General features: G+C 34.2%; 3 protein-coding genes across 3 annotated transcripts in view; 2 read left to right on the plus strand and 1 right to left on the minus strand.

Moving 5' to 3' along the window:
* The window catches only part of S6kl (S6 Kinase Like), a 98305-nt gene that overhangs the window by 8524 nt on the left and 66737 nt on the right, over window positions 1–23044 (plus strand). The window contains exons 3-7 of the mRNA XM_064061510.1: window positions 3252–3477; window positions 8251–8374; window positions 8433–8540; window positions 15731–15889; window positions 18360–18448. Of these exons, the coding sequence (XP_063917580.1) occupies window positions 3252–3477; window positions 8251–8374; window positions 8433–8540; window positions 15731–15889; window positions 18360–18448 (706 nt within the window). The remainder of the gene's footprint in view (window positions 1–3251; window positions 3478–8250; window positions 8375–8432; window positions 8541–15730; window positions 15890–18359; window positions 18449–23044) is intronic.
* LOC135133207 (autophagy-related protein 101) lies at window positions 15905–18301 on the plus strand. The gene has a single exon (XM_064061513.1). It carries the CDS (start codon window positions 16135–16137, stop codon window positions 16795–16797), a length of 663 nt encoding a protein of 220 aa, XP_063917583.1. The 5' UTR covers window positions 15905–16134; the 3' UTR covers window positions 16798–18301.
* On the minus strand, window positions 18581–20790 carry LOC135133205 (neurofilament heavy polypeptide-like). The gene is made up of 2 exons (XM_064061511.1): window positions 20681–20790; window positions 18581–19961 (listed from the first exon to the last, which is right to left on the minus strand). The coding sequence occupies exon 2, from the start codon at window positions 19958–19960 to the stop codon at window positions 18911–18913; it is 1050 nt and encodes a 349-aa protein (XP_063917581.1). The 5' UTR covers window position 19961; window positions 20681–20790; the 3' UTR covers window positions 18581–18910.

Raw genomic sequence — 23044 nt, forward strand, 5'->3', positions numbered from 1 at the left:
TATAATTCGATCCGTTGCGCTGGGCTTGTTGGAAGATTAATGTTATTGATACAAAGTTCATAGGAATTAAAACTGTTGAATAAGTCTAAATATTGTCACTTCCTCGGGAAGATGATAAGCTAAAAATAAATAAATCTCTGGTCATGATAATATTGATAATATACAGAGTATGTTGTTTGCATACTTTCTTAGTCAGTGTACGAAAACTTTTATATACATTGTTCTTTTATCAAAGCAAATTTTTTGTTAACAATTAAATAAATACAATACTTTGAAACGTATTTTTATGTATTAAATGTAGTCTTACTAGAAAATTGCTGTTCAAAGGTACGACGTATAAAACTATACCATTACATTTAAAAAAGTTGATGACGTTAGCAAGATGACTATCGTCAACAGGGGCAATTATGGACAGTAATAGCCTGTTTAATAGTCTAATATTATTAGTTTATCAATTAACGAATTTGTTACATTCGTGGTTTCACACTTTAGATGGTTTTTTAATCACCATACAAATGAGAAAATGTTTAAAAATTTGTTACCTTGTTACAAAAAAATTAGTCGAAGTCAAAATTTGATTTTGTGACCTTTATAACGCAAAAACCAGTCGCGTAATTAATAGCATGGACAATATGAAATGTGTTTTAAGCAGATAATAGATACATGCTTAACTTCGACTGTTTATGTTTATACTTTGAAAGAATTCGGCCATTAGCATCAGCGGTTAAAAGAAAATGAAATTTGGTTGGTTTTGTGTCTTCAACGCAGAAGAGAGGACTCATTAATTAATTAACCGCACTCAGTTTTTTCCCAAAAACTCGCATGAACTTAAAAAGCAGTCAGCAAAACTGTAAGATGACGAAAAAATTTGATTTAACGATTTACGATGCTACCAATAATGGTCACAAAATAGTTACAATATTTCACAGCGTTCGTTTTTTGCAATTTCAAAGTTAAATTGTAAAATATTGTTATAAAATTTTGATTTTTACTTCCTGAGGATAAGTAAAGGAAGTATTGTAATCGAGTCCATCAACCGACTCTATACTTTTACGTTTTCTCGACCTTTCATGACTCCTACAGTACGAAGAAATAGGTCCCCCGTTTCCATATGTCTGTCTGTCTGTCTGTCTGTCTGTCTGCCTGTCTGCCTGTCTGCCTGTCTGTCTGTCTGCCTGTCTGCCTGTCTGCCTGTCTGCCTGTCGTCCCGGATTTTTATTAGAGGGATAATCTCCGAAAGTATTGGGCCGATTATTATCAAATTTTGTATTTATATTAGGAATATCATGTAGATGATAAACGCTAAACAAAATTTTTCTAAACATCCCCATCAATAACGCGATGACGTGACTTCAAAATTGTACATAGTGAATGGGGTTTAAATTCTGCAAAACCGAAGGCTTTGAAAGATGTTTTAAAGGTGTAGTAAGCATGATAAATTTTTAATCAAAATATATTCACTTATCGCCTCCAAAAAATTGATGACGTCAGCTCAAAGTTTTGCCGAATAAATCCTATCTAAAATGTACAAAATATGATGAGTCTGTTCTTGTGATTTATCATTCCATTCAGATTTATTGGATTTGCTTATACAGGGTGACTCAAAAAAAAAGTAATGAATGCTTGAATTTATTTTATTGTTTTAATCAGGAACTACAGCACCGAATGCTTTGAAATCTTGGAGATGTTTTAAAGTTGTCGTAAGCATGGTAACTTTTTAATTAAAATGTATCTGTTTATCAGCTTCAAAAAATTGATTATGTCATCTCAAAATTTTACCGAATAAATTCTACCCAAAATGTACAAAATATAATGAGTTTTTACTTGTGATTGATCATTGCATTTGTATTTTTTATTGATCAAATTAAGAACGAGTCACCCCATTTTCCCGAAAATGTGAAAATACAAACGTCTTTATTTAATAAGAATTATAATAGTGATATTCAGAACATTTTGTCGATTGTAGCTTACCACTTAATAGTTTTGATCTATTTGGAGGGGACTAACTCATTCAAATCAGACGTTATTTTAATGATTATTTTATATATCGATCTACTTCGACTAGAACGAAAGAAATTTAATACCGCTTACTCCTGTCCGAAGTTCTATAAATTCCTAAAGGCCCCTACTGTAATATGAAAAAAAAATGGTATTTTATGGCATTTTTAATGATCATCTCCCACTATATACGTAATATTGCTTTATTTACGATGTGTGTAAACATAAATATTTATGAATTTAACACTAGTATAGCGTGAGTATTATTGTTATTTACGGTAAGCCCTACTAACTTATGTCAAACAGCCAAATATAAAAGAAAAGAAAATCTTCGTCTACTTAATACTACTTAATACGTTGTTTCTGTAAATCGCATATCCTGATGTGCTGACACCAATAAGTTATATTGTAAAATTATTGACTCGGTGTGACAAGCATGTGACATCAAATTGTTTTTAAAATTAGTATAATTATTGTTGTTTGATTCTTAGGATTTTCTAGTTCAAACATTCAGATCTAGCAATGGACTTGTTCTTTCTCTGTAGTTTTTCCCCACACCAATGCTGCTTTATTTTAGAATGTTGAAAGAGGTAGAACCCCAGGTGTTTTCTGTCCTTTGAAGCCGAAATGTTTTATTCGTATTTTTAGCAAATGTGGCAGACAAAGATTCAAAAATAGTTCGAACATTTAATCGAGACTGTCGTTTCGAAAACGTATTCCAAACTGATCGAAAAGCACCAGTTCTTAATAGCAACAAACGAACAAGCGGATGTTGAAATTGTACATCGCTAAAAAATTTACTACCTATTGTGTTCACCGAGCTATCGTAATCCAATTTCATGGACAAATTTTATTTAGGTCATAGGCCAACGATCCCCCTGATATCTTATCGGCGCCAAAACATATGATTATCAAAATAATAAATACGAGTAAAGCTGATGTAACAGCAGATAGTGTACTACGTTATACGGATGCGCTGGTCGGTAGGAATACCCTCAAGGTCGTTTCGAAACGACAACATCACATTCGCAGAATGTGCCCCTAACAACCCCGAACCCACCCCAACAACAACATCTCTTTGTGATGCAAGGTCGTTCCCAAATGAAACTGGTTTCTGCAAAAACACCCTCCTCTTTCCTCGAATTCGCCCCCAAACGCAGCATGTGGTCCAGCATCTACTAGTTATAACCGTCCTGTTGAGACAAACAGGCCAGTTGTCGTTTCGACACAAGTGCATCCCTTGGTCTTTACAGGTGGAAGGAATCGACGCTGACGTTGCCGTACGAATCTAGCAAGACTGCTTGGCCCGTTTCCCAAACCGAGTCGTTCTTCTTACCGGAATTTCCGTTGCTGACCAACAACAAAGAAAACAAATTCGAAAATTTAGGAGAAATCAACAAGGGAGCTTTCGGCAAGGTGTACAAGGTCAAGGACGAAAAGGGAGACGTTTACGCTCTGAAGGTTCTGTCCAAATCTAAGGTGAGTTTTGCGAGTTTTATTTGTTGTATTTTAGTTTTTATGTTGGTGTTGTCTAACACTATACAGTGTTTCGAGTTTTCAATTACGGGAAAAAATTATAGGAGTGTTATTTATTCACTTGAGAAAAGTGAAAGAAAACCGATTATTTATCTACGCAGACAGGAATATTAATGTACTGTTACATAATTGTGCATGAAGATGCTACTCAGTTGCTTCTTCGAACACGTTCCTCATTTGCTCGTTATGGTTATGATCAAGTTGAAAACTTCGGTGGCGTGGGTTTACAAAATACTGTCGAGATAAAGCTTAACGACGTTTGCTTTCATAGAAGTAATTAAATAACAATTAGTTGGACGATAATCTTGTTTACTACACAAGCAAGTTTTCAATTTCGGGTTTTGTTTCTTATCAGACCTAGTAGTACCTTACTGCATTCCTAGTTTCGATAAGTGAGTTTTCTATGTTCCGTTGTTGGCACATCCAGAGGGACCAGAAATTCGCACTTCCGACCGTAGCGCCCAATATAGGTAGTTTACCAGGTAGGAGTTACAAAGAGCAATAAATTGTCGTATATGTGTTACAAAGCGCTTATTTTTTTATTGTCGTTTGGATCCCAAAGTTCATTTGTGTAACTAGCGGTAAAAGTATTTTGAACAGAATTTCATTTCAAATTGGTAATAATAATATAACTGCATAAATTTTAAGTGTTGATAATAAAAACGTGTGGTTTTTGTAAAAGTCGTCGTTTTGCTAAAGGTTTCAGGTCCGCGTTTATTACTTACAATTTTACAAATTTTGATTAGTGTTTTACCATCTACATGACATTCTTAATATAAATATTTAAATACAAAATTTGACAACAATCGACCCAGTACTCTCAGACAGACGGACGGAAACGGAAAATCGGAAGTTAAAATTAATTCGCTATTAATTTTTAATTGTCGTCCGTTCCTAGGCAGTGTGCATGTTTTAACCAATCACGGGCTCATATTCCACATTTTTTAATCCTCTTCTAAATTAATTGAGGATTAAATATTTAATTCGCTTTTCTATAAACCGGCCCTAGGGGTCATGAAAGGTCGAGAAAACTTAAAAGTAGGGAGTCGGCCGACGGACTCGATTCGCTTACGCTCGGGAAATAAAAAAATTGTAGATTTTGTATTTGTTCCCCAGACGATTTTTTTCGGTTAATTTGAAAGCCATGTGCCAACATTATTTTGAAAAAAAGCAAACAAAAACTTTTTTTAATAACTACGGCCATATGCTGAACGTCTATGTATACTAAAATACAAAATTATCTTTCGGTTTCCAAAATAATTAAGAAAATTTAACAGAAAGCCCGCTTTTCTTATTTATGTTTTCAAAATATAAGCAACATTCGATTAAATGGAGCATATTTATTAATTTTGGGTTTATAAAGGTTCCGTAGTTTTTTTAACATTTTGAAGATAGGGAAACATTGTAAGACCGATTTGACGAAGGCTCATATTTAATGGTTTTTCACATACTACAGCTTGTGCAGTGTGAAAATATCTTCGTTTTGTGACCCCAAAAATACGAAAAAGTAGGTCTTCCATTTTCGTCGGTCTGTCCATTGGCGATTTGTTTAGATACGTACTCTCTTCGAAACTACTGGACCGATTGCGGTAGCATTTTGGATGTACTTTAATAAGACTATCGGTCAACAATTTTCAAGGTAAATTCTGTTCAGATTTTATAATTTAATTCATGCGCTAATTACTTGTGGTTTATTAATCCACTTTTATCTTTTACCATGAACGGGGGAAAATCCAAAATTGTAAAAAATGACTATTTTAGAAAATACAACACTGATTCCTTTGAATTGTTGCAAACGTTTTAAGGTTATCGTAAATGTGATGAATCGCGTATCAAAATTTATCTGCGTATTTCTTTCAAAAACTAGATAGATCACATCATTAAAAATTTCGCGAATTAAATCCCATCTAAAGTGTGCAAAATTTTGTGCATCTACATTTGTGTCCAGGGTTGGAAAAAATCGAGTTTAAAAAAAATAAAAAATCAATGATTTTTTTGTTAAATCACAATTTTTTAATTTTTTCAAATTTTTAGAATTGCAATAACAAAAATTATCAGTTTTACTGATGGTTATTCAGTTTTTGATGGCACTTATTTTTATTTACGTAGCTAAATAGTTAGTTATTTAATACCCATGCAGTATATTATACAATACTGCTTCTTTGAAAAATTATAAAATTTGATTTTGCGAATTTAATTACGTTTTACCATCTACACGATATTCGTAAAATATACAAAAAAACTTGAGAGCAATTAGTCCCAATAATTTCGGAGATTATCTGTTTAATAAAATCGACACAGAAAAGAGGACAGACAAACACGCAGACGGAAACGGGAGATCTATTTTTTTATATTTCAGGAGTCATGAAACGTCGAGAAAACATGAAAGTAACCGTTGGCCTGATGGATCCTATTTTTAACGCTTCCCTAGCTTTATAATTTAATTCATGCGCTAATTACTTGTGGTTTATTAATCCACTTTTATCTTTTACCATGAACAGGGAAAAAATCCAAAATTGTAAAAAAGTGACTATTTTAGAAAATACAACACTGATTCCTTTGCAATTGTTGCAAACGTTTTAAGGTGGTAAATAAATAAACAAAAAAAATTATCGCTTTATTTTGTTGGAAATATTTTATTCTAGTCGGTGTTCACTTTATTTTGTTTTAAATTGCATTTAAAAAGGCCGTAATATGCATTCTACTTTCTAAGTTTGAAAAATAAAAAAAATATTTAAATGTGTTTTTTTTTTAATTTGGAAAAATCAGGTGAGTTAAATCGGCCGACTTTGCTTGTGTTTTATGAATCTACTCATATTTTTTAGAAGTTCTTGCACAAAAAAATTAAATAAAAATTTTTTAGGGGAACATTATATCCATTTTATTCATTGAATAGGACACGTCGAATTTTCGGTAAAGATTAACGTCGTCAAAACAAATTTGGTTACGGTTGAATATAAAATTTAAGACAGAAATTTAGCTATAAATGTGTTTTCTTTTAAATTTAAAAAATTGGAAATACAGTAGATGGCTTCACTTTCTGAAAGAATGCAAAATATTTCTTTTTCAGTATAGATTAATATCTATAGTGAGTTCTTTTTTCTATGACAGAAAATGCTACACTGTAGAAAATATTAAAATTTTAAACTATTATACAGGTACGTTGAGAAACCAATGAAGAACTCGAAAAAAACTAAAAAGAAACGAAAATATTAAACTTTTGATATGGTTTAATGCAAATTTAATTTAAAATCTAAAATTCTCATAAAAATTTTCTAAAATCACATCTGCCAATGGCAAAAAATGAATTCGTCTGTAATGAAGCAAATTATTATTATTAAATTATTAATAGCAAAATATTCAACTGTGTAATTTTAAGACATGCAGTCCATTAAAACAGACCAGAATTATGAATTTAATTCTTTAGCTTTGGAGTTTAGTATTTTCGAAGGTTTGGTTCGGGAATTTTTTTTAACCATTTTTTTTCCGAGATCTTCATCCATCGAGTTTATCTATGATTTTTTGATCTCCCTAACCACCAAATTTTGAAAATATGACATAAACGTAGCCATAAATGCGTTTCTTTCTTAGAAGTAAATCATAACAAGTGTAACGAAAATAAGCACTTTTCCTTTTAGTTGATCGTTGCAGATGCAATGTTATTATCGCCTTAACAATATGTTTTATTTTTTGGAATTGAGGACACAGTTTAGAAAAATTAAATGAATCAATTAACTTAATTTGTATTTTAATATAGTTACAGGCGTTGTCATAAAAAAATAAAATGGTGCTTCAGGGACATGAAAAGTTGTGCCTAAATAATTTTAAACCAATTTTTTGATAAATGTGAGTGCTTTAACTTGCTTTTTGATGACTTCTGAGTCGAAATATTTGCGTGAAGACCGCGTTATTTTATTTTACACGCACATCAATAAGAAATCACATAAACCGCACGCAATTTTTTCATTTGTTAAAATAAGTGGTGACATTTCTTTAATATTCAATAAAGTGCCGTGATTTTCGTAGTTGCGCATAACATTTATCAGTTTATGAAGTTGCAGTTGGAAATATCAAAAAACCAAAAAGTAACTGCTCGAAAATTTTCATTGCATGACAACAAATGTTCAAATGTGTACCATAACCTATATTTTAATATTATGAATATCAAAACACGAAAGAAAATCATTTAACCAGATCTGGCCAAAAAACAGCCTGTTAATTGTGAATATTAACAGGATTTAGTTACAAAAACAAAATCCCATCAGTATTCTGTACGTTGGTAATTCAATGCAGTATTTCTATAAAAAGCCTTCGAACTAATAAAAAGTAAAATGTGTGTTGAATCTGTCACATTTTACCTGTGTTTGAGATTGTTCTGTATACTATTACTACATCTTCACTTCTGCAGATATTTTTTGTTCTCGACCCAATATCAAAACAAACTCCGATTTAGATTAACTTTTTACCTGTAGTTAAATTGCACCTATTTCCGACGCATCCAAAACCGAAAAAACGAAAGGTCAAACCTTCCCTTTTCCTAATTTTAGCTCGCTGCACCGAAATGATGTAATCATGCGTAGATATTTTTTGCGAATTCGATTATCTCGACTTACAAAGCTATTAGTAAACTTGACCTGGTTACGAATCGTCTGGCATTATCACTTTTCTAGCGCACGAGTATGATGTTTTATATGGAGACGCATTTTCTGATTGCAGATAATTAAAGAGAACGCCGTACGACAAGTGAAAGACGAAGTGCAGATACAAAGGGTGTGCGGCCATCATCCTTATATCGTCGACTGTCCCTTCCATTGGCAGAGCAAGAAGAGACTGTACATAGGTTTGCTCTTTTTGCCCGTACTAGTGTAGGTGTTTTTCTAAATTGGTTTTGTTTGTAGTTAGCGAATACGTTGCCGGTGGCGAACTTTACAATCTTTTGAAGACATACGCCGTCCTTCCTGTGGCTTTAGTCAAAATCTATATTGCCCAATTGGCCCTCGCTCTCGGTAAGTTTAGTGTTTGTGCGCTCATTTCGACGTTACGTTGACCTGAAGATGTCTCATCGTGTGCAAATATTTGATGTTTGATTGTCACGTTCGCCGAAAGTAAATGTTGGCTCTTGACAATGGGTAGAGGAAGTTCGAAGTTTAACGATTTCGATTCCTGGTATGTTAAATTAATTGATAAGTTATATCATCACGACGAGAGTTTTTAAAAAGTACAGTTAGTTTCTAGTGCTCGAACGGTACCGTTTCATGGTTAGTAGAATTTGTTATACTTTAAATTATTAATTTGTATCACTTTCAGAACCACATTTACTAAAATTTGTTTTGTTTGTTTTGTTTTGATTCTAGAGTTACTCGGTTAGTTTCACAATGATTTCACGACCAGATTTATGATGTTTCATTCCTCAGCCTTAGCGTCTCGTGGTATTTATTAAATGGCAACCATTACATTAATAGTCCAAAATTGTTTAACTTAATTTGATTTGAAATTTATGCACAGTTGAACTGAATTATAATAATTTGTAGTAATTTGAAAGTCAATTTAGTGAGTTCTTGAATGAATTTGCTTAATGAAAGATGTGAAACATGAAAAAGTGGTGGTTCAAGTTACGACATCTCTTTAAAAATGTCTTCTTTTTTATCTCAATGAACTTGAAAAGAACGTCTAATTTTGTCAATATGTATTTTGAAGATAAAAGATAAAATATCTTTGGAATGCATTCATTTTTATTTATAGACGCAGTGTCTAAGTTAATTTTTCCCGAAATGTCAAAAGATTATGATGTTTTTCGTCCAATAATAGCCAATTTATATGGCATTCAAGCATTGTTAGCAAGGAATTTAGACCCTGTTTGCTGTTTATTTTGTTTTATCTTAAAGCATTTGAAATCTTAACCTCAAAATATTAGTCCCTTTTAAAAAACAAAATTATAGACTCTCTTGTCCTAGGCAGTTTTGACGTCACAGTTTTTGGCTTACCGTTCTAAATTCTTGATTAAAAATTTAAAGCAATTCAGACAAAAAATCAGACTGGTATAATTAAAATTTAATGTATTTTGTTTGGGTTACATATGATTTTGTTATTTGTTTGGATATATACCGGTTAATATTTTAAGTTGAAACTTGATTTTTTTTGTCTGGCGACAGATGGAGCAAAATAGGTTAACCCTTTTTTTAGTCTTTTGAAGAATTTCAACTATAATGATCTTTAATTCCACTGGAACTATGGTAGCGATTGGCGAATTCATGTTTTGCTGGCGTCTCAAGGTTAATAGAATACGAAAATGCAAATTTTCTGTTTGTCGCACAAATTAAAAAAAAAACCTTAGTAGGTTCAAAGTTCATTTTGAATATGCTAGACTAGTATAATATTTTTTCGGATGTCTACAATGGGTAATTTGGACTATTATTTGATTTTAGATAATTTACTGCAGGTATGCGTGGTTTCTGCGTTAAAATTCAACTTGTAAAGTGTTAATGAATAGATTTACGTCTGTTGATAATTGTTTTGGAGTACTTAGAAATGTTCAGTTGATTTAAGAATTTCACAATATTCATTAACATTTTTATATCTCCTGCGTAATGTTTGATGACGTCGCGTTGAAAAATATGTTGAATAGATTTGTAAAAATGCACTGTTTCATCTACAACTCGTCTTCAGTGTATTTTTTTTTTTTTTGAGTTGATTACTCGGAATATCAAAACCCTGCTCGATGTTATAATATTTAAGTGTTTTAATTAGCAGAAAAATATAAAAAATATGTTTAAGTTTAATTTGTAAGTTGGACAAAAAATATTTCAACAAAATATCGAAAAAGTGTAGAATTAAAAAAATGTGGACACACTTTTAATGACCTCTCTATTATGTTTGGTTTTTTAGGATTAAAAGTAAAAATTTTTGAGTGATGTAATAACAAGGTTGGCCCAATTTAAATCATTCGTGTTCTTTCTTTTTTCAAATTACAAAAAAAAATCGTTTCGTCTCTCGTCTGTCTCAATTTTATTATGGTTTTGGAAATTTTATTCTACCCTATAAAATTTTATTGACGATAACGAGAGTAACGATGGTCCCTGTCCGGACACAGTATAGATATCAATCAGTAGAGACAGCTCGTGTCGGCGCCTTTGTTCTTTCTGACTCGAATTTTAAGCCGTAATGGGTGGTCGTTGCCTAAACTATTCCTAGATGTCGCCACCCAATTTAAAAAGTATCACTTCAATTACAATTTCAAAAATTGATACGTGTACGCAATTTATTGCAAACGGTGTAGTTTGCTGAAATCGTATAATCGTGAATCGCAATAAGAAAAAAGAAAAGTCGATATTTAATTTATAAACACGATGATTTGTTACAATTTTTATTTTATTACTTATACAATTTGACAATTCGCACATTCTTTCCCCGAATACTTGAGGTTTAATTATCATTGTAAAAATAATGTAATAAATACATCTAAAAAGAAAGAGGTTTATTTAAGAAAAAATAAATAAAATAAAAATTAAATTACAAAAAGGAAAAAAGTTAATGCTGCCAAATTATTTTCTTTCTATTAATTTTTTCACCTTTGGCATTTGTAAATTTAAAGCTAGCACTTACAAATTTTAGTGCATAAAATAATCTCATCCTAGCATACAAAGCAAGCAAATAATCGTATGGAAAGTTTTGGCATGGATGAACAAATGTAGCTTGCTTATATAAATTTAAAAATTTCAACAAAGTAGTTGTTTGTAAAATTATATTTTCAAAATTTTCACTAAAAATTTGCTCTAATTCACAAATGTAAAAAAAGAAATTATCGTTTGGCATATATAATTTACCAAATCACTCGCAATTTTTCGTTTGGTAGGCTCTGAAATGTGAATATATGCTTGTGTTGTCTAAACTTTTATGTTCATTTGCATATTTTTCACATTCACTACAACTATGTACTAATAAACATTTCCGAATTAGGTAGCCACAGATATATCTAATTGCGTTTTGTTCAGCTGTGTGAAAGTGATAATCACAATCTTTTAAGGTGGTCTTCTGCATCGTGTGTGTAACTGATTCTTCTTCATCAAAACGACGACCTACATTTAACTTTAAAATTTCTTCCATATCAGACTCGCAGTTTTGATTACCTGTGTTCGTTTCATCAAAATAATCTTGTATGATTAATTTTCTAAAAGCCATTTGAAATTGATTAGATATGGGGTTAATAGAATTTCCATTTTGTTTCCTAATCCATCCAAAACAGTTTTCTAGTGCGTCTTGGCAAAGGCGTCTTGTTAATATATAGTCAAACCCATTTTACCTAACAACTTAACCCGTAAGCGTAATATCATATAAACTAAAATTTTTATTAAAAAAAAATTATTACAAAAAAATGCATATTTGTCGGCTCACATAAAGTGCAGGTAATTGGTATGGGTCGACGCAGGTAAGAATAATTAAGGAATTCATGAAACCGGAAGTCCATAGGGATTAAGCGAAAAAGGATATTTGACAAAATGTACGGCTTGGGTCATTTTTACCCACGCGCGACTGCTTATGGGTTAAGCAACGTCTCAAAATAAAACTCAAGATTGTGTAGGTCAAAAAAAATATATACATACATGATGAATAAAAAAATTGTTTATTGAGAGAAGGTCTGCTTATATAATTTTCTGTTACGTGTAGTTTGTTTCTTATTATTTTTATATTTAATTTTACCACAATAGCGGAATCATATATAATAAATTTTTATTATTTATTTCATAACCACCGTTGTTGTCCGTTTGCGACGACTTTTTAAACAAAAAGTGTGTTATGTTTACTATCTTTTCCAAGAATTCCAAACACGATGGACAGAATAAGGCGCACAACAGGGATCCTCTATGAAAATTCATCGGACAAAGATTTTACCTTTTATTGTAAAAATTACATTTTTATACTATTTGTACAATTCTATCGGAAAAGCAGTCTTAAACAAGCAAAACCGGCAAAAATATTGTAACAAAACTGCCAAATTTCAAATATTTTAGATGTCAGTTGGGCGCCCTCATTCGGTCATAATGGGAACGACCACCCACGAAAACGGGTCACGAAAGACGGCGAGCTGTCTCTACTGATTGATATCTATACTGTGTTCCGGACCTGGATTATTCTACTTTCTAACACCTGGGAATTACCGGCACGAGACAACTTAAGTTGTAAATATCTCCTGCTATTGTACTACTGTCCGTCTCGTTATTGCCAATAAAATTTTATAGGGTAAAATGAAATTTCCAAAACTATACAGAGATAATCTCTGAAATACTGTATTTTATTTTTATTGCAATAAAATATTATTATTATTAAGAAATTATTATAGGACTGATTACTACCAAGTTTTATTTGTGTTTAATGAAGGTCGTGTAGATGCTAAAACGATAACCAAAATTTATCTTATTATTATCGGTAGCAACAAAATTTTGTAGAGGAAATGCTATTTAAATTTTGTAAAATAACATACTGTACTTATGGTTTATGAATCAGCCTCGATTTATATAACTTAGGTATATAAAAAATAAAATTCACAAAATCAATCAAATTTGATCATTTTTCGAAGCTGTATTTGTTGGACTGTACTTCAGAGGTGAGGAAAATTCTGTCTTTTACCCTAAACCAATATTTTATTTTAAAAGCAGGTATAGTTTTGGAAATTTTATTCTATCCTATAAAATTTTATTGACAATAACGAGACGGACAATAGTGCAATGGTAAGAAATATTTATGGCTCACACCAGTTCACCCGAATTTGTCGGAAAACACTTACCAAATAGTTGTACTCATAAAATAATGCTCATTTTCATTCGTGAGTAACGATGGGCCCTGTCCGGACCTGGATTATTCTGCTTTCTAACATCTGGGGATTACCGGCATGCGACAACTTTAAATTGTAAATATCTCTTGCTATTGTACTACTGTCCGTCTCGTTATTGCCAATAAAATTTTATAGGGTAGAATGAAATTTCCAAAACTATACTTATAATTCTTATTACTGCTCAAAATTCGCAGAAACACGTTTCAAACATGACACAGAGTTGCATGTTTGTGAATGTGTTACAATATAGACAATGGAAATTAAAATAACTGAATAAAATATAAATCGTTACCAAAAACTGAATAAACGTAATTAAAACTTGTTACTTTTGATTTTTTATGTTACTTTTTGAGTTTCAATTTCAAATAATTGCAGACCTAGAAAATTTAATAAAAAAAAAATACGAAATTTTGACAGCCCTGCTTACTAAAATAATCATTAAGTAGCGTATTCAGGATATCATTTACTTGGAAATCTACTAAAAACAAAGTCGTGGTCCCTGCGTACCATGTGTTGCTGAGTACAGATTTCTCACTCAATAAATTGCAACACTCGCTTTCGGCTCTTGCAGCAAACGTATATACTCATAAGAAATTTTGTCATTCTGTGAGAGTTTTCTTTATTTTTCACTCCAGGAGTTTTGGAGATTGATAAAGATATCATTGAACCTAGATTTTTTTATCAAGGGTCACATTAAATGCAGGAAAAAAAAAACAAAAACACCACTTTGAATAATATTTTGTTTTTTATTATTATTTTGGTTTTTTTATTAGTTTGCACGATGTTTTTTGTAGCCATTCAAAATTAAGTTTGTTTATTTATCCCCTCCAAAAGCTTGATGTCGCCATCTCTATTCTAACATTTTTTTGTTGTATTTTGTCGGGTTTATTTGTAACCTTTTTTGACTTCTTTTTTTTTGTAGTTGCAATTTTGTGTTGTCTTTTCTGTCGCGTTTTTGGTTCTTTTCCTTTTAACTTCCTTTGTTGTTGCATTATTTTGTATTTGCAATGTACTAAATTAAAATTTCCCTTTCAAGCTAAAAACAATGGCGTCCACCGACTTTCTAAGTGCTTATCTAAAACTGTCGTGAAGTTGGTTTTACGTGTGCTGTTGGCTAATATTCGTTTATTTTTTACAGTCGTCTATACATTATACAAAAAATTGTTTTAAAACCTTGTCAATAATTATATGCTAAACCAGTCATAAACCTTGTGTTGTGTCTATTACAAACATCACTGGTCAAAATATCAAGAATTTTTTACACGTTCATCAGTGTGTTCAATTTTTTTTCCCTTTTCTAAGATTTGTTTGTTGTACTTTTTTGCCTGTTTTTTTTGTCGGGTTTATTTCTAACCTTTTTTTTGTAGTTGCAATTTTTTGTCATGTTTTATGTCGCGGTTTTTGATTACCTCTAGATTATCTTCCTTTTAGTTAATATTCTTTTATTTTTTACAATCTTCTATACAGTATACAAAAAATTGTTTCAAAACCTTGTAAATAATTATATGCGAAACCAGTTATAAAACTTGTGTTGTGTCTATTACAAACATCACTGGTCAAAATATCAAGAAACATTTCATTTGTAAGAATTTTGATTAATTCTCTAAAATAAGCTTTCCGATCAGGGTAGGCTATGAAGGTATTTTTATTTCTTTGATTAATTAAACCTCAAAATTCAAACTTGTAAGGTTATGTTTCTGGTCCGATTTACGAATGATGGGTTGCCTAGAGTAAAAAATTACCAAAAACGGTTCCGTAGCGGCATAAAATTGATTTTAAATTCTCCTATTGCAACATTAAACCATTTCAATCGTGGCGTTCCATTTTGATTTTAATATCTTCCATTTGTTGACATTGACATTTGTACCGTTTACCCGTTTAATGAAAGATGAAAAATATTTCCGTGGTCTACTGTACACTGAAAACTCATTGATCACCCGTTACAACATTTATGTACAAGGTGATTAAAAATATCGTATATCAAGTTGGCTTTGAAATTTCGTGAATTTTGTCGCCTTGTTGTGATGATTGTTGACCCATAACCTAACTTTCTCAAGTGCAGAAAATGAGGGATTGCAAAATAAGTAATTAATTGTTTGGTGAAATAAGGAAGCGGTTTGTTCTTGTTAAGAATGCAGCCACAAATTTCTCAAAACCTACATGATGTATGATCTTTGAACTTCATTCTCAGCATTTTCCATTTCCAGTATATAAAACTTTCATATTAATTTGTCTGAAATATTGAGAAGCCAAGTGTCACATTGTACACCTCTGAACTAAAATATTTACTTACATCAAAATATGGATGAGATAACTTCAGAAATTCATTTTTTTAACGCATACCTTGATTATTCGTTTTTGTTCTAGATTTTCTGCACAACGCTGGTATCATTTACCGTGACCTGAAACCGGAAAACATCCTCTTAGATGCCAACGGCAACGTCCAACTGATCGACTTCGGCCTCTCTAAGTGGCTATCATACGGAAAAACAACCCGTACGATTTGCGGAACCCTTTTATACATGGGTATGCACATGTTCTACTAGTTGACGAGTGGTGGACTATTAAAACAATAAAACCTATTAATAAACCAATAAATTTCGAAGTAATAATAGTGCAAAAAACACCAAATATTAGTTGTGTAAAACCATAATTATTCACTCAGGTTTATCGAGCTGTGATTTAGTGTTTTCGTTGAAATCACCTTAAATTAAGTGACTGTAAAGGCGGCTTTTCCTCTAGTATATTATGTTTAATTGAGCGACGCGAAGATGAACGCCAGATCTCAGATGTTCGACTTGACGGTGGAGGGCAGGCAGGCCGACGAAGCAGTGGCCAGTATATTCCACACGGTGCTGTTTCACCGAACGCACGGCAAGTTCTTGTACAGCACCGAGGGCAGTTACTCGATCGGCACGGTCGGATACACGGACGTAGATTGCGACTTTATCGACCTGACGTACGTGTGCTGCTCGTCGCCGCACTTAGACCAAGTGCTCAAGCGCGAGATCAGCAGCTTCAGCGAGCAGCTGAGAGGCAACGACAGCAGCGGCATGGGCCAGATCACTCTGGAATTTTTCCAGAGGAAACCTCGGACCAGATGGCTGTTCCAGTCCGAGTGCATCCCGTGGGAGGTGTGGACCGTGCGCGTCGACCTGCTGACCTTCGCCAACGAAGGGGAGCGACAAGCGTACCGGGAAAAGGTGGGAGAGCTCTTGGCGGATAAGATCTTCTCGATAGCGGAGATCATGAACAGACACGATTATCTGCCCAAAATGCCCAGTCAGTCGGAGCTGGATTTGATTTTCGATACGTCCTACCCAGACGTTCAACCTTACTTGTTTAAGGTGAATTATTCGATTTCGGGACCGTCCTCTGGATCGTCGGTCGGCTCCACGATGAAAAAGCTTATCAAAGAGACCCTGTCGCTCTAACTTTCGTTAGTTTAATTGTCAATTAGATTTTGCGCGCTTGGTGAAATTTTTCGACGTTTTGTTTCAGTGCTAACGCCTTTTAAACATGACGCAATTTGAGATTCCTATCGGACGGGTCGCCCAAAAAATCACTTTTTGATGGTTAGTGATATTGGTGGAATTTAGTGTTACGTGAAGCACTTATGGGTGGTTGACAAAGGTGGTGACGTGGTGGAGTTTTGTGACAAGTTGGCAACATATCGACCACACCATATTTGGTGTGACGCACAGAACAACGTGAACGTAGAAATGATAGAGCGTTGCTGGAAAGAATTTTTGAAGTCGTATTTTTTTATTAACGTAGTTCACTTATCGAAACCAACGTTCATACGAAATTAGTTTTTTTTTTACGTACATTATTTTATTAACACAAATGTTTTTTTTTTTGAGTTGTGGCTTTGACCAGTTCTTTCCTGTCACGATTTCTCTGGCCCCGACCTTTCTGCGTTTGTTCTGTGCCCACCACCAGCATGACCTGCCGTCATGGGTGTGACCCATATGTTACTAACTTTACGCCAAACTCTTACGACATAACCGTTTCAAAAACGCTGTTTATTCAGAAGGGTGTAACGGTTTTCGTCGGAAAGTGATTTCCACCGATTTCGGTAATTGTCGTAAGTTCTATTTTTGAGCGAGTCGCTTCTTTAAATCAACTATTAGCATAGTCGTTTTTTAACTAGAAATTATTTATTTTTATTAGTATAAACGTTTCGCTGAGGTGCAGTTATTTTCAAAGCGACCAGTCTGTGAATTTTCCTTTTCTTAATGTCTATTTAGGTTATGTTTACTATAGTTTGACGTGATCTTAGTTTAGTTGTCTTTATTTAAATCTAAGTTACTAACAATTCCTACTATAAGCTTTTTTATCGAGTTGCAGTGCAACGAATTCGTTTTTAATCGCAAAATCTCTGTGTGATCTGAATTTGAGCGTGGTCGTTATCTTTTTTCTGCGAAAGCGCCCTCTTTTGACGGACTGAATGTTGCATGTTTGTTCCTTCGGTGTGGGAGAGGAGGCGCTGCATCTGTGAAGTAGTATCAATTCCGAAAGGCTAGTGAAAGATAATTACACAACATCTCTCTTAAAGTTGGAATTAGAGTACTTGTTTCGGTGAAGAGAGGCTGCTGGGATTGGAGGAAAGATAACGACTTCGGTGAACCAAAGCGGGAGTTTTCGTATCGTCAGAAATTACTTAAACTAATTCGTTAAGAAAAAGTGCAACTGCTAATGCATGATGATAGAATTTGCATAGAGGCACTGTTATAAGAGTTCAAGTATCCAGGCCCGCTCTTGTATTATTTGATTGGGGCCAGTAACCTGAATTTACGGCACGTCTTCGATGTATATTCCTAATTGATTCAAGTTGCAGTTCATGTAAATAATTGTGAATAATAGTTTTTAGTTTTAGAAAAACAATGAATGTTGTGATTTTGAGTCGACCGTTAATAAAGACTTTATTTATTTTAAGATGTACTTTTATTCCTGTCATTGGTCCTCGTCCTGTGAGCGTTCTCTATTGTTCCAGCTCCTGAAATCTTGGCGCATCTAGAGTACGGGCACTCCGTAGATTGGTGGAGTCTGGGAGTCATAGCTTGTCTGATGCTAACCGGCAAGGTAAGATGCGTCTGAAATAGACCGGGAATGATTCTTTTTTGCACTTACCATGCAACATTCCGATCACGGTCAAAGACTTGGCTGCAGCCACAGCCTGACCAAATAGGGAACGAATAGAAAAAAGCCAACGGATTATTTATAAAACTTTATTGAAAGCTTTATCATTAGAATAAAATACTTAAAAATACGGGAATGTTTCAGGGCGATTCACCTGATAGAGGGGCTGAGCTATTACAAAAATAATAAAACAACACGGTTTTTACAACAAAACACGAGTGAATACGGTGTTTCATAATAATACGGTTCTTAAAAATTGAGCAGACATAAATAAAAAAATTTATTAATAATATTAATCGAGTTCCGGTTGGCCCAATTATTCTAAAATTTTTTAAGTGACATCAGAATAAAGGGGCAAGCGGATCTCGTCAGTCATTCATACAATTTGTCAAAAAATTTATATATTCAAGAACTTGCACTAGCAGGCTCCGGTAGCTTTTCCGGTAACGCCTCTGGAACCGTTTCGTCCTTTTTAGGAGCGTCTTCCGGCTTTGCCGTCGATGGTGCTTCCGTCGCGTCAGTCTCAGCCTTGGCCTTCTTCTCCTCGATTATTTCCTTCTTCTCGTCGACTTTCTCCTCGTCCAACTTCTTCTCCTCGACGGGCTTCTCCAACTTTTCGTCTTCAGGCGCCTTCTCTTCCTTCACCTCGATCAATTTCTCTTCGGCGATCTGGGCGGCTTCCACTTTCTGCTCGCTGGGCAAGGCGACGTCTTCCTTGATCTCGGCGGCCTGGGGCTTCTCGTCGGCGGTCACCGTGGGCAGGGCCAAGGGTTTCTCGATCTTCTCGGTGGTGACCTCGAGGGGTGGCGATGGCACTTCCGATTTGGGCACGGGGGCGGGCTCTTCGGCCACGGCGGCGGTGTTCTTAGCCACGTCCACCACGTCAGAGTTACCCTCCATGATGAGTTTCACCGCGGGCACGTCGTCTTTCTTCTCCTCCACCGGAGCGGGTTCCGGGATGTCGATTTTCTTCGTTTCGGGCTCGATGGGTTTGGGCTCGACGATCAGCTCTTCCTGCGGGAGTTCCTTCTTTTCGTCTTTCTTCTCATCTTCGGCGGGTTCTTCGCGCTTCTCTTCTAGTTTGGCGGGTTCTTCGGCTTTGGGGGCGGCGGTTGTGGCCAAGGGTTCCAAAGGAGCGGGGTTTTCGTCCTGAAGGGGCTTGCTCTCGTTGCTTTCTTCGCTGCTTTTTTCCTCGCTGCTCGTGTCGGGTTTTTCTTCGCCCTTGGCGGCGGCTTCGGTCGTGGGTGCGGGTTTAACTTCGTCGCTGGGTTTCTCGGAGGATTCTTCGGAAGATTCGGAGGAGTCGTGGTGGTGGGCGGCGTGGCTTTCCTCCGACTTGGCGACTGAAGAGTAATCGGCGATGACTAGAGGTACACCTGATTTGTTTTCTTCGCTTTCGGGGAGTGGAAGCGCCAAGGCGGTGGCTACCAGAAACAGGCTCACGATGATTTTCATCCTGCGGAGAAGATGGGAGTAGTAAAGTGTGGGTTAATCAAGCGATTTGCATTACGTTGCCTCAAGTTGAAAAATTTTCAGTTGACAAAAAACTTCGAACGGATTTATTTTTAGCTGTCAGATTGTTTGATGGCAACCAATTTTTGTTTTGTTCTCCGATTACTCATGAATTCTTTTTTTAAAAGGTCAATAAACTAAAATCAAATTAGCTCACAAAGGGTCCATTCAATAAAGCAATTAGATAATCGCAGGAAGGAGCGATTGCGTCTTGTACTATGCTTATTACCATCAACGTGTAGCCTTCGGCAACGTTCAATTGTTGGCAATTTTCAATTATTTCTTTGTTGTCGTTGCATTTTCAAGGCTTTTCCGTCGAAGAGAGTAGAGCCGACTTTCGAATGCAATGACTAACCGATTGTTCAAAGTTCATTACCCACGAGGATGCGCGAAAATCCGCGGATAGTTTTTTCCGGTTATCATAATATCGTTAAAAATCCCATACTACCGGTACTGTTAAGCTCGTCATGATGACTTCTTACGCAATCCGACCAACCGTGAATTTCAATGCAAACGACCTTAATAAACGTATTGAAATAAGTGCGCAGCGAGATGTTGCATCAGATCTAAGACATGCAAAGACGAAATGTCGCGGGGTTTCCGTCTTAATCGACCGTTGAAGTCTTCGAATTTTTCAAACAACTAAGAAAATCAGAGACCTACCTTGCGGTGTCTTCTTCGATCGGTTCGAACAAAGTAGTTGAAGTGCGCGCCGGGCTTTAGGAAGTTAAACACAACACTGGTCACTCTCGACAAGAGTTTGCTAAGCTGCTGGTGGTGGACAGTTATATAGGTTGTCATCCCCCCTCACCAACGGGTGAGGTGCATCTTCGTTTCTATCATATCCTAAGTCACGATTCGGTTCGCATTTGTACGAATCATGGTTGGTGTTTTGTTGCGAAGGACTGGAAATTTACTGTTAGGCACTAAACACACCTTCATGCAGATTTAATTACTATTTGTGCTGATCGAGGATGGCAACAATTCGGGAGAAATTCAGACGGCCAGAATTCGATTAATAGATGTCTATTAAGACCGGTGGCTATTATGAATAATTCTTAGCGCAGACATGGAGTACCCGATGCGAATAATAATTTCTTTCGGGATAATTACGACGGCCACGCAGGGATGTACTTGTCCTTCGCAGGTTTTTTAGCGCTTCAGTTGGCGTTTATTGCCAATGTTGCGGTCGCTACACAAAGGTTCGCATTTCAAAGGCAAAAGAGATCGCCAAGGATCGCCTCGACATTTTTTTGGTAGATTGATGATTCTTTGCAACGGCAGTAAGAACACACGTACATAAATATTCTCTCTTCGGAGACAGCCGCCTGATTTTTGTTTCTTTTTTAATATTCCAAAGAATCGCTTACATTTTTTTTTCGTTCTCTGGCGTATTTTACATGCATGGAACATGCTACTGAATTCACAAAAATCTACCGGTGCTGCATTATGTTTCCAGTTGGACGATTTACTATACCATATTATTATCATTATTATTAATATTAATATTAAAATTAGCCACATTTTTTTTTTGTTTAATGTAGATTATTAAAAAAGTATATTGCAGTTCAAAATGGCCGCCTTATTTTTTACTTTCTTGTTAAGATTTTTGTCTGATTTGATGAATTGTTATTTTCGTTTAGAAAAAATTTAATTTTCAAATTTAAGTAATTGTAAAATTTGTAATTACAGAGATTAACAAAAATTGTCAAACTTGCCAACATAAATTTTGGCATGAAGTAACTAGATTTGTATAGCCAATAATTGTGTTAATAAATTCAACACAGCCTTCTTGACACAAAAATTAAATTAATTTTTAGCAGAAAAAAATCTGTTTCTGTGTGTTGGGACTTTTTGAATTAGAAATCTTACTTTCAGGTGTGTTTTCATATTATTTGAAGATACACAAATTTATGAAATCATCTCAACATACTTTTATCTAAATATCACTTAAATATGCAGGTTCATTGCCCTTGTACATACGTGGAATTTAATAGCTTCAACAATTTTTTTTATTTTTCGTACGGATTGTCTTAAAAATTGTTTTTAATAACACAAATGAAGATTGTGTCCCCACCAGAAAATTGATGACGTCATTTCACAAATTATTAAATATTTTTTACTATGTTTGCACCATTTTGTGACTCAGAAATATGCGTTATGTTTAAGAATCGTTTATGCAGGATGTTTTCGAAAGAATGAATGGACGAACCGATTTATCTAACACCGAATCTACTTTGATTGTTACGTGGTGATAATAAAATTAATGTCTTAGATGGGATCATTCTAAAAATGTATTGAATGAATAGTGGTGTTTGTCGTACTTTACAATTAAAGGAAGTTCTCTCCTAATAAGTTTACGAATTTTTATACACATGTCAAGTTTTCCATATAAAATCCGATTTTATTAACAATCATAATTATTTTCAAGAAGTAATATCATGATAGCAGTGATCTCTTGTTAAAATTAATAATCAATATAAAAAAAAAATAATCAGAATTTTTTTTATTTTAAAAATAATTTCTTAGAATAGATGAATATCAAAATTTCAAGGAAAGTTTGCTAATAACTAGGTAAGTATTATTTATACATTAAAAAACATAAGTTTTGCATCATCTAATATTATTGTATTGAAGCTGAGGTCAATGCATATTTCGCATACAAAAATATAACCTAAACTCGGAATTCCACGGTGTGTGGTTTCACATACGGTAAATGTTAATTTGTGCTTAGTTCCTAATGCACCATATCAGAACACTTGTGCCTATCAAATTATTATCAAATTTTGAATTAATGACGTCTATTTTGCACTTTGAACACTTAATAATTTGTTAATAATGTATCTATGTCAACACAATCAGTACTGGTGATAAAATATATCATCGGGAAAAATCATGTTTAATTAATTAGTGTGGTTAACATTGGTAATTAATTAACACATACGTACGCGTATATCATGATACAACGTATGCATTTAGGATCTAGTTGTTAATAAACATTATCAATATTATCATCAACTCTATGAA

The sequence above is a fragment of the Zophobas morio genome, unplaced genomic scaffold, assembly GCF_036711695.1.
Source record: "Zophobas morio isolate AGI-343-1 ecotype UQ-CSIRO unplaced genomic scaffold, CSIRO_AGI_Zmor_V1 ptg000021l, whole genome shotgun sequence".
In the NCBI taxonomy this organism is placed as follows: domain Eukaryota; kingdom Metazoa; phylum Arthropoda; class Insecta; order Coleoptera; family Tenebrionidae; genus Zophobas; species Zophobas morio.

What these genes read in the sequence shown, in the direction of transcription:
- LOC135133207 (XM_064061513.1), top strand. Translation starts at nt 16,135, where the DNA reads ATGAACGCCAGATCTCAGATGTTCGACTTGACGGTGGAGGGCAGGCAG.
- LOC135133205 (XM_064061511.1), bottom strand. Translation starts at nt 19,960, where the DNA reads ATGAAAATCATCGTGAGCCTGTTTCTGGTAGCCACCGCCTTGGCGCTT.